A 14,495-nucleotide genomic window follows, 5' to 3' on the forward strand; every position below is an offset into this window, starting at 1 on the left:
CAGAACTGAGGGACTTTGTGGTTCACTCGAGATGCGAAGAGATCCACCAAGGGGGTGTCCCACGCTTGGAAGATCTGGAGCACCACTCTGGAGTTGAGCGACCACTCGTGAGGTTGCATAATCCGGCTCAGTCTGTCGGCCAGACTGTTGTTTACGCCTGCCAGATATGTGGCTTGGAGCACCATGCCGAGACGGCGAGCCCAGAGCCACATGCTGACGGCTTCCTGACACAGGGGGCGAGATCCGGTGCCCCCCTGCTTGTTGACATAGTACATGGCAACCTGGTTGTCTGTCTGAATTTGGATAATTTGATGGGACAGCCGATCTCTGAAAGCCTTCAGAGCGTTCCAGATCGCTCGCAACTCCAGGAGATTGATCTGTAGACCGCGTTCCTGGAGGGACCAGCTTCCTTGGGTGTGAAGCCCATCGACATGAGCTCCCCATCCCAGGAGAGACGCATCCGTTGTCAGCACTTTTTGTGGCTGAGGAATTTGGAAAGGACGTCCCAGAGTCAAATTGGACCAGATTGTCCACCAATACAGGGATTCGAGAAAACTCGTGGACAGGTGGATCACGTCTTCTAGACCCCCAGCAGCCTGATACCACTGGGAGGCTAGGGTCCATTGAGCAGATCTCATGTGAAGACGGGCCATGGGAGTCACATGAACTGTGGAGGCCATGTGGCCCAGCAATCTCAACATCTGCCGAGCTGTGATCTGCTGGGACGCTCGCACCCACGAGACGAGGGACAAGTTGCTGGCCCTCGTCTCTGGGAGATAGGCGCGAGCCGTCCGAGAATCCAGCAGAGCTCCTATGAATTCGAGTTTCTGCACTGGGAGAAGATGGGACTTTGGGTAATTTATCACAAACCCCAGTAGCTCCAGGAAGCGAATAGTCATCTGCATGGACTGCAGGGCTCCTGCCTCGGATGTGTTCTTCACCAGCCAATCGTCGAGATATGGGAACACGTGCACCCCCAGCCTGCGAAGTGCCGCTGCTACCACAGCTAGGCACTTTGTGAACACCCTGGGCGCAGAGGCGAGCCCAAAGGGTAGCACACAGTACTGGAAGTGGCGTGTGCCCAACTGAAATCGCAGATACTGTCTGTGAGCTGGCAGTATCGGGATGTGTGTGTAGGCATCCTTCAAGTCCAGAGAGCATAGCCAATCGTTTTGCTGAATCATGGGGAGAAGGGTGCCCAGGGAAAGCATCCTGAACTTTTCTTTTACTCAGGGCCCTTAGGTCTAGGATGGGACGCATCCCCCCTGTTTTCTTTTCCACAAGGAAGTACCTGGAATAGAATCCCAGCCCTTCTTGCCCGGATGGCACGGGCTCGACCGCATTGGCGCTGAGAAGGGCGGGAGAGTTCCTCTGCAAGTACCTGCCTGTGCTGGAAGCTGTAAGACTGAGCTCCCGGTGGACAATTTGGAGGTTTTGAGGCCAAATTGAGGGTGTATCCTTGCCGGACTATTTGAAGAACCCACTGGTCGGAGGTTATGAGAGGCCACCTTTGGTGAAAAGCTTTCAACCTCCCCCCGACTGGCAGGTCGCCCGGCACTGACACTTGGATGTCGGCTATGCTCTGCTGGAGCCAGTCAAAAGCTCGCCCCTTGCTTTTGCTGGGGAGCCGCGGGGCCTTGCTGAGGCGCACGCTGCTGATGAGAGCGAGCGCGCTGGGGCTTAGCCTGGGCCGCAGGCTGTCGAGAAGGAGGATTGTACCTACGCTTACCAGAAGCATAGGGAACAGTCTTCCTTCCCCAAAAAAATCTTCTACCTGTAGAGGTAGATGCTGAAGGCTGCCGGCGGGAGAACTTGTCGAATGCGGTGTCCCCGCTGGTGGAGATGCTCTACCACCTGTTCGACCTTCTCTCCAAAAATGTTATCCGCACGGCAAGGCGAGTCCGCAATCCGCTGCTGGAGTCTATTCTCCAGGTCGGCGGCACGCAGCCATGAGAGCCTGCGCATCACCACACCTTGAGCAGCGGCCCTGGACGCAACATCAAAGGTGTCATACACCCCTCTGGCCAGGAATTTTCTGCACGCCTTCAGCTGCCTGACCACCTCCTGAAAAGGCTTGGCCTGCTCAGGGGGAAGAGCATCAACCAAGCCCGCCAACTGCCGCACATTGTTCCGCATATGTATGCTCGTGTAGAGCTGGTACGACTGAATTTTGGCCACGAGCATAGAAGAATGGTAGGCCTTCCTCCCAAAGGAGTCTAAGGTTCTAGGGTCTTTGCCCGGGGGCGCCGAAGCATGCTCCCTAGAACTCTTAGCCTTCTTTAGGGCCAAATCCACAACTCCAGAGTCATGAGGCAACTGGGTGCGCATCAGCTCTGGGTCCCCATGGATCCGGTACTGGGACTCGATCTTCTTGGGAATGTGGGGATTACTTAGTGGCTTGGTCCAGTTCGCAAGCAATGTCTTTTTTAGGACATGGTGCAAGGGAACAGTGGACGCTTCCTTAGGTGGAGAAGGATAGTCCAGGAGCTCAAACATTTCAGCCCTGGGCTCGTCCTCCACAACCACCGGGAAGGGGATGGCTGTAGACATCTCCCGGACAAAGGAAGCGAAAGACAGACTCTCAGGAGGAGAAAGCTGCCTTTCAGGAGAGGGAGTAGGATCAGAAGGAAGACCCTCAGACTCCTCGTCCGAGAAATATCTGGGGTCTTCCTCTTCCTCCCACGAGGCCTCACCCTCGGTGTCAGACACAAGTTCACGAACCTGTGTCTGCAACCTCGCCCGGCTCGACTCCGTGGAGCCACGTCCACGATGGGGGCGTCGAGAGGTAGACTCCCTCGCCCGCATCGGCGAAGCTCCCTCCGCCGACGTAGTCGGGGAGCCCTCCTGTGAGGTGGCCGCAGTCGGCACCGCACGCGGTACCGACGTCGGGGACCTCACCCCGGGCGATGGGCCAGCCGGCGCCACGCTCGACGGTACCGGAGGCGCAAGCACCGCCGGTACCGGAGGGGAAGGGCGCAACAGCTCTCCCAGAATCTCTGGGAGAACGGCCCGGAGGCTCTCGTTCAGAGCGGCTGCAGAGAAAGGCAAAGAGGTCGATGCAGGCGTCGACGTCAGAACCTGTTCCGGGCGAGGAGGCTGTTCCGGGCTGTCCAGAGTGGAGCGCATCGACACCTCCTGAACAGAGGGTGAGCGGTCCTCTCGGTGCCGATGCCTGCTGGGTGCCGACTCCCTCGGCGACCCAGAGCTCTCGGTGCCGACGCGGGGAGGCGACCGGTGTCGATGCTTCTTCGACTTCTTCCGAAGCATGTCACCGGAGCTCCCCGGCACCGACGAGGAGGACGTAGAATCCAGCCGTCGCTTCCTCGGGGCCGAGGCAGGTTCGGTCTCGGGGGGGCTGTACCGCAGGAGCCCTCAGGGTAGGAGGAGACCCACCCGAAGGCTCACCGCCACCAGCAGGGGAATGGACAGCCCTCACCTGCACTCCTGACGATGCACCACCGTCCGACGACATCAGCAGACGAGGTCCCGGTACCACCGACGTCGATGCAGTCGCCCGATACCTTGGCGCCGATGCAGAGGCCCGATGCCTCGATGCACTCGATACAGTGGCGGCCGAGGAAGATGGTCTGGACGCTGACGACATTGATGCACTCGAAGATCCCGGTGCCGATGCCGACGAAGAGCCCGAGAACAACACGTTCCACTGGGCTAATCTCGCTACCTGAGTCCGCCTTTGAAGCAGGGAACACAGACTACAGTTCTGAGGGCGGTGCTCGGCCCCCAGACACTGAAGACACGACGAGTGTCTATCAGTGAGCGAGATTACCCGGGCGCACTGGGTGCACTTCTTGAAGCCGCTGGAAGGCTTCGATGTCATGGGCGGAAAAATCACGCCGGCGAAATCAAAATCCGAAATGACGGAAAAAGAGCACCAAAAAATTTAGAAGGGAGAAAATCTCGACCGAGGCCGAAAGAGGCCTACCCCGACGACGAAAGAAAACTTATCGGGGCAAAAAGCTGGAAGTACGGGAAGGGGTTGGTCCGAAACCCGGGGGGGGGGGGGGGGGGGGGGGGGGGTTCCGAAGCACTTCCCGACACTTTAAAGACTTTTTCTGAAGAAAAAACACGTCAAAAATAAATTTGGACGCGCGAGGTCGACTTTCCGGGGCTCGACACGGCGAAACACGACCGTACCGAGTGCGGACAAAAGAAGACTGGCCGGCTCGAGCCCGGTTTCGGGCGGGGAAGCGGCCGCGCATGCGCGGTGCGCGCGAGGACTAGCAAAGGACTTTGCTAGAGAAGTTTCCAATTGGAGGGGCTGCCGTGGACGTCACCCATCAGTGAGAACAAGCAGCCTGCTTGTCCTCGGAGAAGATTTGCATACAAATACACAGAGGTTCATCAACAGGATGCAAGGGCCAGCCTGGCACTCAATGGCAGCTGCTTTGCTTCCTAGGCTGGGCTCAAAATCTCCACATCCTTCCTGCTCACTACTTTTCCTAACCAGGGCTGTGGGAGTTGATAACCAAACCTTCAACTCTGACGCCTCTGTTTTTCTACTGTCCAACTCCAACTCCAGTGCTTGACTCCTACTGATACTAGGCTTAAATTATTTGTTCTGGATCTAAAGTACTGATAAATATAACTTATTTACCAGTACTTTAGATCCAGGACAAAATTATATAAGTCTAAAATCATACATCTACCATATACTATAATTTTTTTTTGAAGGTGGAGTCAGTACATTTTTTTAACGAGACTGACTCCACCCCAAATTGCTTCAGACTCCAAAACCACAGCCCTGTTCCTAACTAGAGGTGATTTCTACACAACTACATCCCGAACAAGGATTTCCACGTTAGGACTTTGATATATCCCTTTTCCTCAAACCCATCTAATACCCTAAGAAACCAATATCTGGAACTCTTAACAGAGGTGAGCACTATTTTCACCCCAAATAATTTAATATATGCACAGTTCAGCTTAAGGTACTTCTGCTAAATTGAAGCCTCCAGGGTATTATATTCCCAATGCCCTTCCATTCACCAACATTTTGGAGGCTAGATGACCACTTCCCAAAGGCTCACCCACTCAGGAACACGGTGGTTTCGTGAATATAGCATTCTCAGGTTTTACCTGGGTTTATGTTTTGGACTTGCAACACCTTAAAATTATTCTTGGAAGTTCTCCCCACCTTACCCCCTCAAAAGTTTTAAAGAGCATACAACCCCCCTTAAAAAAAAAAAAAAAAGATATAAAATTAGTTTTTGCCAAAATGTTGGTGCTGGTCAGAGGGTGTGTCATAAGGGCATCTATGCTATGCTATTCATGTTTTACATACGGCCAACTTTCCTAAAGGATTCAAAGCAGTTTACAAATCAGAATATCTACATAAATAAAATCCCCCCTCAGTGTTCTGAAGCTCACTCCATCTGTCCTGAACTCCTGTCCTCCTGGTAGGCTAAGCTATTCGGACTACTCACCCTCAGTCTTAGCCACGCCCATCTGGGCCGCAGGCCACGCCCCATCTGCACATAAAAAGCACCCTCAACATTCTAAAGCACACTCTGAGGCTTCAACAGTTCGTATGTTCGAAGCTCTGTAACCATTTTTAAGCACACTGCATCTCTGCCCCACCCTGACCTATCAGAGAAGGGAGGAGTGTCACAGCTGCACTGCTCAGACCTATCAAAGGGAACTGAAACAGGAAAGGGAGGAGCGTCACACCGAATGACGGACCTATCAGAGGGAAGTCAAATAGAAGAAGGGAGGAGCGTCAGAGGCCAAGGGGATGGCCGTATCTACGTCTCATAGGTTTCCTTGCTTTCTTTTCAGTGTATTGCAGCTGCAGCCACTTAGGTAAGTCTAGCAAGCCTGTCAGCTACTGAATACAGAAAGCAAAAGATAGCATGTGGGAACTTGCTCCATTTGTTCTCTGGAATGCAGTGATTATTATACAAATGGTCTTGCTTTCATTATTTTGGTAGGGGCTGCCTTCATGACTGTCCACAGTTCCCCCCCAGTCCTGACACCTGACAGGGGGGACACTCACTGTCTCACATACGCACTCGCACACACTCATTCTCACATACACACACGCACTCTCACAGACACACTCACACCCACTCTCTGTCACACACACACACTTGCACACTCTCACACAGTCACTCTCACAGACACTCTCTCAAACATACACCCTCCGCGCAAAAGCTTGCTAGCGCCCGTTTCACTTCAGCCAGAAACGGGCCTTTTTTACTAGTAACATATAAAAAGAATTTATGTTAGAATAATAAATTACTGCACAACATTTTTTCGATGTATTACAGCTTGAACAGGAACATTTTTAAAAACCTTTCTAAAGCAAAATAAGGGTACAAGTTATCATGAGGAAGATCATTCCAGATCCTGACTGCCCGGAAAGAGAATGAAGTCTCATGAATAGTTTTTAAGCGTATGCTTTTGGGTGTAGGGTAGCACATTTGTAGAGTATGCAAAAAAACAATTACTACATCCTGAAGCCGGAAAGACCAAAAGATCAATTACATCCTCAGAATTCAAATCAAAAAGTGACTTGTAAACTATATAAGCTAACTTAAACTTGATCTGATGTTAATAGATAACCAGTTGAAGATCCTTCATAAGATAGTCACAGAATCGGAACGACCTTTGCAATAGATCAGTCTAAACTCTTGTATTCTGCAGTAAATTGTAGCTTCTGCTGCAGTAAAATACTTCCATACAAAGAATTTACAGTGGAAGCAAAATTGCTTGTGCCAAAATACTAAACTATGTGGATGAAGTGATGGTTCAATTGTGTTAAGCTGCCTAAGCATGAAAAAATATTTCCTACTAAATGCAATAATCTGATCAATGTAGGGCAATTTTGACTCCAGGATAAACACCTAATACTGATTATCACTGATATTAACGAATGTTACTTTTATATATCGGCCTCCCATCATATCACACATGATCTGTATATCTAATATAATAATTCGCACCTCCAACGTTCTGAAGCTGACTCGTGGAGCATGGCAGTGAAGCCGTGTAGTGTTTGTAGGGTTCGTAATCGCACTCCTGATCACTGCCCCGCCCTTGAGGGAACTCTGTGGTTTTGCTTCTGTTTCTGCAGTTCCTGTGGTCCCGCTCTTTTGCGGGCAGGAAATGAGGGCGGGACCAGAGGAACAGCTGAAACAAGCGGCATCTGTACTTGCTGCACTTCAGTATTGCCACGTACGAAGGGCTGGGGCACCCGCACACGTCCTTGCTGTCGGAGGCCACAGAGAGAGGCACTGGCCGGCGGAAATGGGAGGGAGGGGCCGAGACGAGAGAGAGAGAGGGGGGGCTGCGACGGGGGGGGGGGGGGGGGGAGAACATTAATGGCAGAAGGTCATTACCTTGCTAGCACCCGTTTCATTTCAATGAGAACGGGCTTCTTTTTCACTAATATATATATATGACAAAGGTGTGTAAATCGCTATATAGGTAATATAGCCTATAAGTGACACTTCTGAAGATCTGACATATCCATTTAGTGAACACATTGCTTACAGAGAGTGATGAAGGATACAAGTATTTGAGCTTGCTTGGAATTGGAAGTGCTATTTTGACAATAGTTCAAATTTTTGTGTACATATACAATTGTGCAATTTTCTAAAGCCCCGTCCGACGTGTAAACAGGCTGTACACACAGAACAAGCTTTGTAAAATGATCTCCTTATACACACATTATTGTGCTAAGTACAAACCAACCTTAGCATAAGATAGCAGGGGAGACTTGTTTGCGTGATGTATATTGCAAATATGCTATAGTTCTATGTAAAACTAAACACAATGATAACTTCTCTCAACACTGACAATGGCATAACCCAAAACGCTAACCAGTGGCTTCGAGCAAGAACAGTAATCTGAGATTTCCACTTCTTCCTGACCTTACACACCGTGCTCCTATCAACCTTGTGCACCACAGGACAGGAAAGCTTCACCCTTCCTACATATGGGCTCAGTAGACGTCTTGAATCCCACATGCCAGCAGAGAGGAAAAGTGAACACAATAATGAAGCCACTTGGAAACTATCGAATGGGTAGCAGGTGACCAGGACATCCCAGGGAAGCGGGTGGGGCAAAGCCTTACAATGACTGAGTTTGACAGGAAGAAGTGAATACCTCATGCATAGAGAGCAGTCCATGTCAGCAGGATCCACAAATTCGGATGGAATAAAATGTTCTGTGCCCGAACTTTCAGCAGTGGCTGCATCTTTCCAAAAGAACAAAGTTCAAGTTAGAAAAAAAAAACCACTTGGAGCAGATGCATATGAATAACAGAATACTTCAAAAAGGGAGACTGACTACAGTGAGCGAGAACCAAGGACAACCCTAAACACTTCAGTGATCCGATACTAGGCCACCAACAGCCATAACAAAAGTGAAGCACAGAGTATGGTGAAGTTTATTTATACCTGCTAAATTTCCTTTCCTTTCCTCGTGTCCTGTTAGACCAGTCCAGACCAGAGTCCCCCTACCAGCAGATGGAGGAAGAGATACTGAATACTCCAGTGAAATCTGACGGTATAAGGGCCTGCTGCAGCCTGAAATTCACTGCTCCCTCAGCCCCAGAACAGGAAGTAACCTGTTCCGGGGCAGAGGGAGCAGTGAACTCATGCAAACTCGGAGACAGGGCCACAGGCGTGCGCCACGGCCACCCCCCCCAGCGGCGTGCACCGGGGCGGACCGCCCCCCACCTTGGTACGCCACTGGCTGGCAGGAAGACTCAAACTGTTGGTTTGGACTGATCTAGCAGGATAAGGAAAGCGCAATTATTCACAATGAAGATGCTTTGTAAACAGGCTGTTATGACAAGTAAAAAAAAAAAAGTGCTCCTGCAATCCAGTTATTTAGGTCTAAATGAAAACAATGGAAAACCACCGCAGCACACTGACTCCCAAACACTATTTGGCGCAATGATCCATCCCAGGGCTGCCGAGAGGAGGTGGCAGGGGGGGTACAATTCCCCTGGCCCAGCAACGGCCATAGAGAAGCTGGGGTTTTTTTTCAGTGATGCTGCAGTCAGCCTGACAGCCTTGCTCAGTCAGATCCAGCGTCTTTCCCTCTCTTCCAACCCCACCCCCCCAATGTCCTCTACTTGCCTCAAAGTCATCGGCTGGCAGGCAAGCAACAATCGAGACTGCTCTGCAGGCCGCAGGTCTTTCTTCCTGCTGCATCCTGCCTCCTGTGAAGTAACTTCCTGTTTCTGCATAGGAAGGACATGGCAGGAAGAAGGACTCATGGATGGCAGAGCAGTTTCTCTCCATCGTTGCTGCCAGCCACCCAATGACTTTACTTTTGACTGATGGTATGGCTGGGGGGCCCTTAACATTGTTTGCCTGAGCGACCTGGTTCATCCTCTTTCTTTTTTTTTTCCAGATCAGTCAAAACAGGTGCCTGGATTGTGGCATCATGAACTATCAATCCCACCCTTACATACACAATATTTCTTTTCCAATAGATTCACCTTCCCAGTCCCAATGTTCCTAGTCTGGCCATTGCAGCAATGATTTTGAGGGCAGGAGTCATGCATCAGGAATCCTTCCAAAACCCTGTATCAGGGCTCTAAATCCCACCAGCAGTGTTACCCCCAACAATAACTAGCACTTTCCCTCCCCTCCAGGGGCTGTGAAGGCTGCTTTTCTGGCACCCCAGCCCACCCCAACACACATCGAAGAACCAATCGGAGAATCACACTGGAAAGCAGCACACAACACAGCCACTGAGCCAGCCTGACTCAGTCCCATTGAGGGATGGAAGACAGCCCAGAGACAGCTGCACAACACACACACCCAGACATAGCTACCTCGTCTTTGAATCTTGCCAGACACATGGCTTGTCCTGTCCGCAAAGTGCTTTCTCTTCAGGAAGTGCCGTGGTTCCAGAACAGGAAATGAAGATTCCGCAAAGAAAGCCGCTTTGTCATCACTTTCCAAATAGCCCAGCTTTGCGTCAGCAATATGGAAGGAGTTTCTCAAGCTAGTGCAGTCAGCTGAGTGTCTTTCCTCGGGTATGGTACAAGTTCTTTGTTCTACGGTCATCTGTTAGAAGTGAACATGGCATATTATACCTTTGAAAAAAAGAATTAAAAAAAAAAAAAAAATCTATTCACCCTTGTAGGAATAAAGTATTGCTGGGGAAGTTTTATTCATCATTGGGATTACAGACACGTTATGCAACAGGTAAACCAATTCTGTCACTCACTTCCTGGAGAATGTGATAATTTTTCTCTTGGTGCCCCCATGGCAAAAAGTAACAGTGGCTATTAATAAAGGAGATTTTAAGATTGCTTCAGGTCTCATCTCTCCTCTCTGTCACTCAGAGTCACAGTTCATCTATTTATTTGCAAAAAAGACGGGGGAGGGGGGGAGGGGGGAGGGAGCATAACGGAAACCATACTTCATCGGTTGTAGAGCCAATATGCCAAGACTTGATCATTCATTCCGCAGGGCATGTTTCCCAGCAATACATCATTCTCTTTCTACAAATTTATTTTAAATTACTCCATGGGTGAAAAACTGGGAGGAACAGTAGGCAGCGAGAGGAACTGTAACTAAGTCTTAACTACTGAAAGAACCGGGGGTGAGGAACGAGGAGGAAAGAACTCACTAAGCCTCAGTGGCGTTCCTAGGGGGGCTGGACACCGGGGCGGATCGCTGATGCGCCCCTCCCCCGGGTGCACGCCGCGGGGGGGGGGGGGGGGGGGGTGCCACGCGCGCCTGTCCTCCGTTTGTTCCATGCTTCTTCTCTGCCCCGGAACAGGAAGTAACCTGTTCCGGGGCAGAGAAGAAGCATGGAACGAACGGAGGACAGGCGCGCACGGCACCCCCCCCCCCCCAGCGGCGTGCACCCAGGGTGGACCGCACCCACCGCTCCCCCTAGGAACGCCACTGCTAAGCCTGACCAAGTACTGCTAGTGTAGAAGCTAGTGTAGAAGGTTGTAGAAGCTAGTGTAGAAGGTGCAAAGCTCCATGAGTTACTGAAGGACAGTTTCTGTGCCCTATATCTGCGAGTGTACAGGGCAAGGACTTCAACTGCAGAAGCAGCAGAAATTTGAGAAAAAAAAAAAAAAAAAAGGAGAGCACTCAGGGATGCCCAATGACTCTGCCACATGGGTGATCAGGGTTCAACGCCTGAACTGGTCTTTAGTTACTCAGGCTGGGGGCTGTACAAAGTCTCTGTACAATAGCAATATCTGGTGGCCAAATTCTGTGCATGCACATTAGGTCCCAGAGGTAACTGTGGCCTGATTTCACTAATCTGAGGAAGGTAGAGAGGGGAACGGAAGGGGAAAGAAGTTTAAAAAGTGGAATAAAATCCCAACTGGTAGCAAATAATGGCTCGACACATCAGCTCAAACTGGAAGCTTAAAAAGGTGCAAAAGGAAACTAGAGGAGAAGAATAAAAATTTGGTATGCCCAAAAGAATGATGTGTCCTTTGAAAGGACATATTCTCTGAAGGAAATCAAGTTAATGAAAATGCTGGTTGCCAAGTACTGTGCGAAAACAGAGAAAGTGACAGCTAGGGTTACCATATTTTGTCCTCTTAAAAAGAGAACACATGTCCTGCCCAGACCCCGCCCCCTGTCACATATTCCCCTCCCCCTTGTCACATATTCCCCTCCCCTTACTATCTACTGCCCTGGTGGTCTAGTGACCTCTTTGGGGCAGGAAAGAGCCCCCTCATTCCTGCCCGGAGCGCTGCCTTGACCTGCATCCTTCTTGGTCTCGGCTCGGGATTCAAAATGGCCGCCGAGAGTTGAAGTCTCGTGAGGCTGCTTCAACTCTCGGCAGCCATTTTGAATCCCGAGCCAAGACCAAGAAGGATGCAGGGCAAGGCAGCGCTCCGGGCAGGAAAGAGGGGGCTCTTTCCTGCCCCAAAGAGGTCACTAGTTCACAAGGGCAGATAGTAAGTAAGGGGAGGGGAGGGGAGACCCACGGCGCCGCTCGCCCGCCCGTTTGTCCAGAAATCCAGACAACAGGCGGGTGGGCAAAACCCGCCGGATGCCCCGGACATGTCCTCAAAAAGAGGACATGTCCGGGGAAATCCGGACATATGGTAACCCTAGTGACAGCAGATAAAGACCATATAGCTCTATCATCATACAACCAGTAATCTCTACAATCCCTTCCTCTTCCTCAGAAATCCTCTTTGCTTGTGGCATGCTTTCTTTGAATTCAGATATAAAACTTCATCCCCACTACCTCTTCCATGCATCTATCATCCTTTCCATAAAGAAATATTGCCTTAAACTACTCCGAGTCTATCACCTTCATCCTAAGACCCTCATTCCGGTGCTTTCTTGCAATTGAAGGAGACCGACTTCCTGTGCATTTATGTTACAGAGGTATTTAGATGTCTCTGTCCTACATGGACCCAGATCTTAGAACTATCATCAAAGAGACTCAGATTCTGAAGACTGTAGAGATTGATAAAATGTTTATTCAGGGTTGTAACGAAATTGTATGTTGGTGTTTTGCTCGATTTGAAATGAACATTTCAATCTCATGTCAAACAGTTAATCAAAAGATCTAAGAGACATTTATAAAAACTTAGGCTTCTGCAGCGGCTGCAATTTTACATTTCCACCAGTGATTTTCATTTAGTACTACATCTAGTGTTAACGTCATTAGAAGGCATTTGGTGTTTCCTGTGGTAATAAGGACTCTGTACAAGGTTCAAAGTGTCACCACCTGGCTGCGGGAACGTATTACTCTGGTGCTAGAGTAGTCGCACCTGCTTCCAATGGTGGATCGATCTGAATTTCCTTCCTGTTTTGCTTCTTCACTGTCCAACTTTCACACCCACATGACGTTGAAAATACCATGGCATGGAGAAGTTGAAAAAGAAGACCAAGAATAGGGTCTTGTCTCTGTTAGGAAGTAATCCTGAAAAAAGTTTCCTCAGAAAGTTTGACCAAACTAGTTTCATGTGTGCTTATACCATTACATTAAATATTTTTGAAGGATCTTTGCATAACATTAGTTTATTAACGGTCTTCCAGAATAAGAAGCTGCCGACCTGGGAGACATCAAAAAGTTTTTTTTGACGTGCTGTAGCTATGGCTTTATAATAACGTCAGTAAACCGACAGGAATACGGGGCTGGGAAAATGTGACGTGCAACAGAGTCAATTCCAAGACAACTATCATGATCTTTTACTAGAGCAGGCAACTCTAGTCTTCAAGCACAAAAAACGTTTGGGTTTTGACAAATTCCACGGTGCATAAGATGTATTTGCATACAATGGAGGCAGTACATGAAAACATCTCTCACGCATAATCATTCTGGGTATCCTGAAAGTCCAACGGCCTGTAGCGCCCGAGCACCAGTGTCGTCTACTCCCTCCTATCATGGAATACAACAGATATCACCAGATATCCCCAGCTGTAAAGGACTAAAATACAAGCTGTTACATGCCACCACCTTCTCTTACATGAGCACGCAGCTGTGGAACGCACTGCCTACAGCTTGAAAGCTATTGACGAGATAACTAACTTACGCAAATCTTTGAAGACACATCTCTTCAACAAGGCATATTAAGAGAACCCATACCCTGTACAACATTACCACACCAATATTTCCAATTATTAAAGTCCACCTTCCACACTATCCTGTCTAACACCTTCGTTCTCTCTTCCCTTACTTAATCTCTACACAATACTAAGTGTATCTGACATCATGTAATGACTATGCCATAACAAACTATGTAAGCCACATTGAGCCTGCAAATAGGTGGGAAAATGTGGGATACAAATGCAATAAAATAAATAAATATCATGATTTCCCATCATGCTGATCATTCACAAGACTATATATAGCCCATGAACCACACTACGTAGCAGAATGAGGATGATTTCTGACTCCAGCTTTGGGAAAGGTGCTCACAAAGCTTTCTAATTCAGGAAAATAATTCAAATACCCCTCTAACTTTAAAGCTGTGCCCTTCCCATTGAAAAATATTCTAATTCTCTCACCTTCTGAGCCTCCAACTTGGCAGCCTTGTTCCCTGGATCTAAGGCAAGGCAGAAAAGAAACGCTCTCAGGGCATCCTCACTTTTCCCCAAGTTGGCTAATGCTTGTCCTCTGCTTAAGTGACCCTGTGTAAAACAGATGCAGTCACCATATTGCACCTTTTGAAAACAACCTGAGCTCCTGCGAGTAAGATATGCATGTACACAAGTGTTGTGTGTGCATGTATTAGGGTCATTTTCAAAAGGGATTTATAAGTGGTAAAGGCATTTCCATGAGCTCCCGTCGCCCTTTCTTCCCTGCCTGTGTCCCGCCCTCGCCGATGTTACGTCACACGAGGGCGGGACACAGGCAGAGAAGGAAGGCAGACGGGAGCTCAGCTGATCTGCGTGCTGCCTGCGTTTCGCCGATGTAAGTTCAATACCGAAGAGAGGGCCGGGGCTGGGTGCAGGGGTGGTAGCGGCGAGGGGAGGGGGGCCTTGCCAAAACCCCATACTAGCTCGTTTTAACAGGCTCAA

General features: G+C 49.4%; 1 protein-coding gene across 2 annotated transcripts in view; it reads right to left on the reverse strand.

Moving 5' to 3' along the window:
• LONRF3 (LON peptidase N-terminal domain and ring finger 3) overlaps positions 1-14,495 on the reverse strand; it is a 50,237-nt gene that overhangs the window by 17,694 nt on the left and 18,048 nt on the right. Inside the window, exons 3-5 of one of the 2 annotated variants that reach the window (XM_030209941.1) lie at positions 13,983-14,105; positions 9,812-10,046; positions 8,128-8,218 (exon numbers count right to left, since the gene is read on the reverse strand). In XM_030209941.1, coding sequence (XP_030065801.1) covers positions 8,128-8,218; positions 9,812-10,046; positions 13,983-14,105 — 449 coding nt within the window. The remainder of the gene's footprint in view (positions 1-8,127; positions 8,219-9,811; positions 10,047-13,982; positions 14,106-14,495) is intronic. The other variant, XM_030209942.1, reaches the window with a different exon arrangement.

This window comes from Microcaecilia unicolor, chromosome 7 (genome assembly GCF_901765095.1).
Source record: "Microcaecilia unicolor chromosome 7, aMicUni1.1, whole genome shotgun sequence".
Taxonomy (NCBI): Eukaryota; Metazoa; Chordata; class Amphibia; order Gymnophiona; family Siphonopidae; genus Microcaecilia; species Microcaecilia unicolor.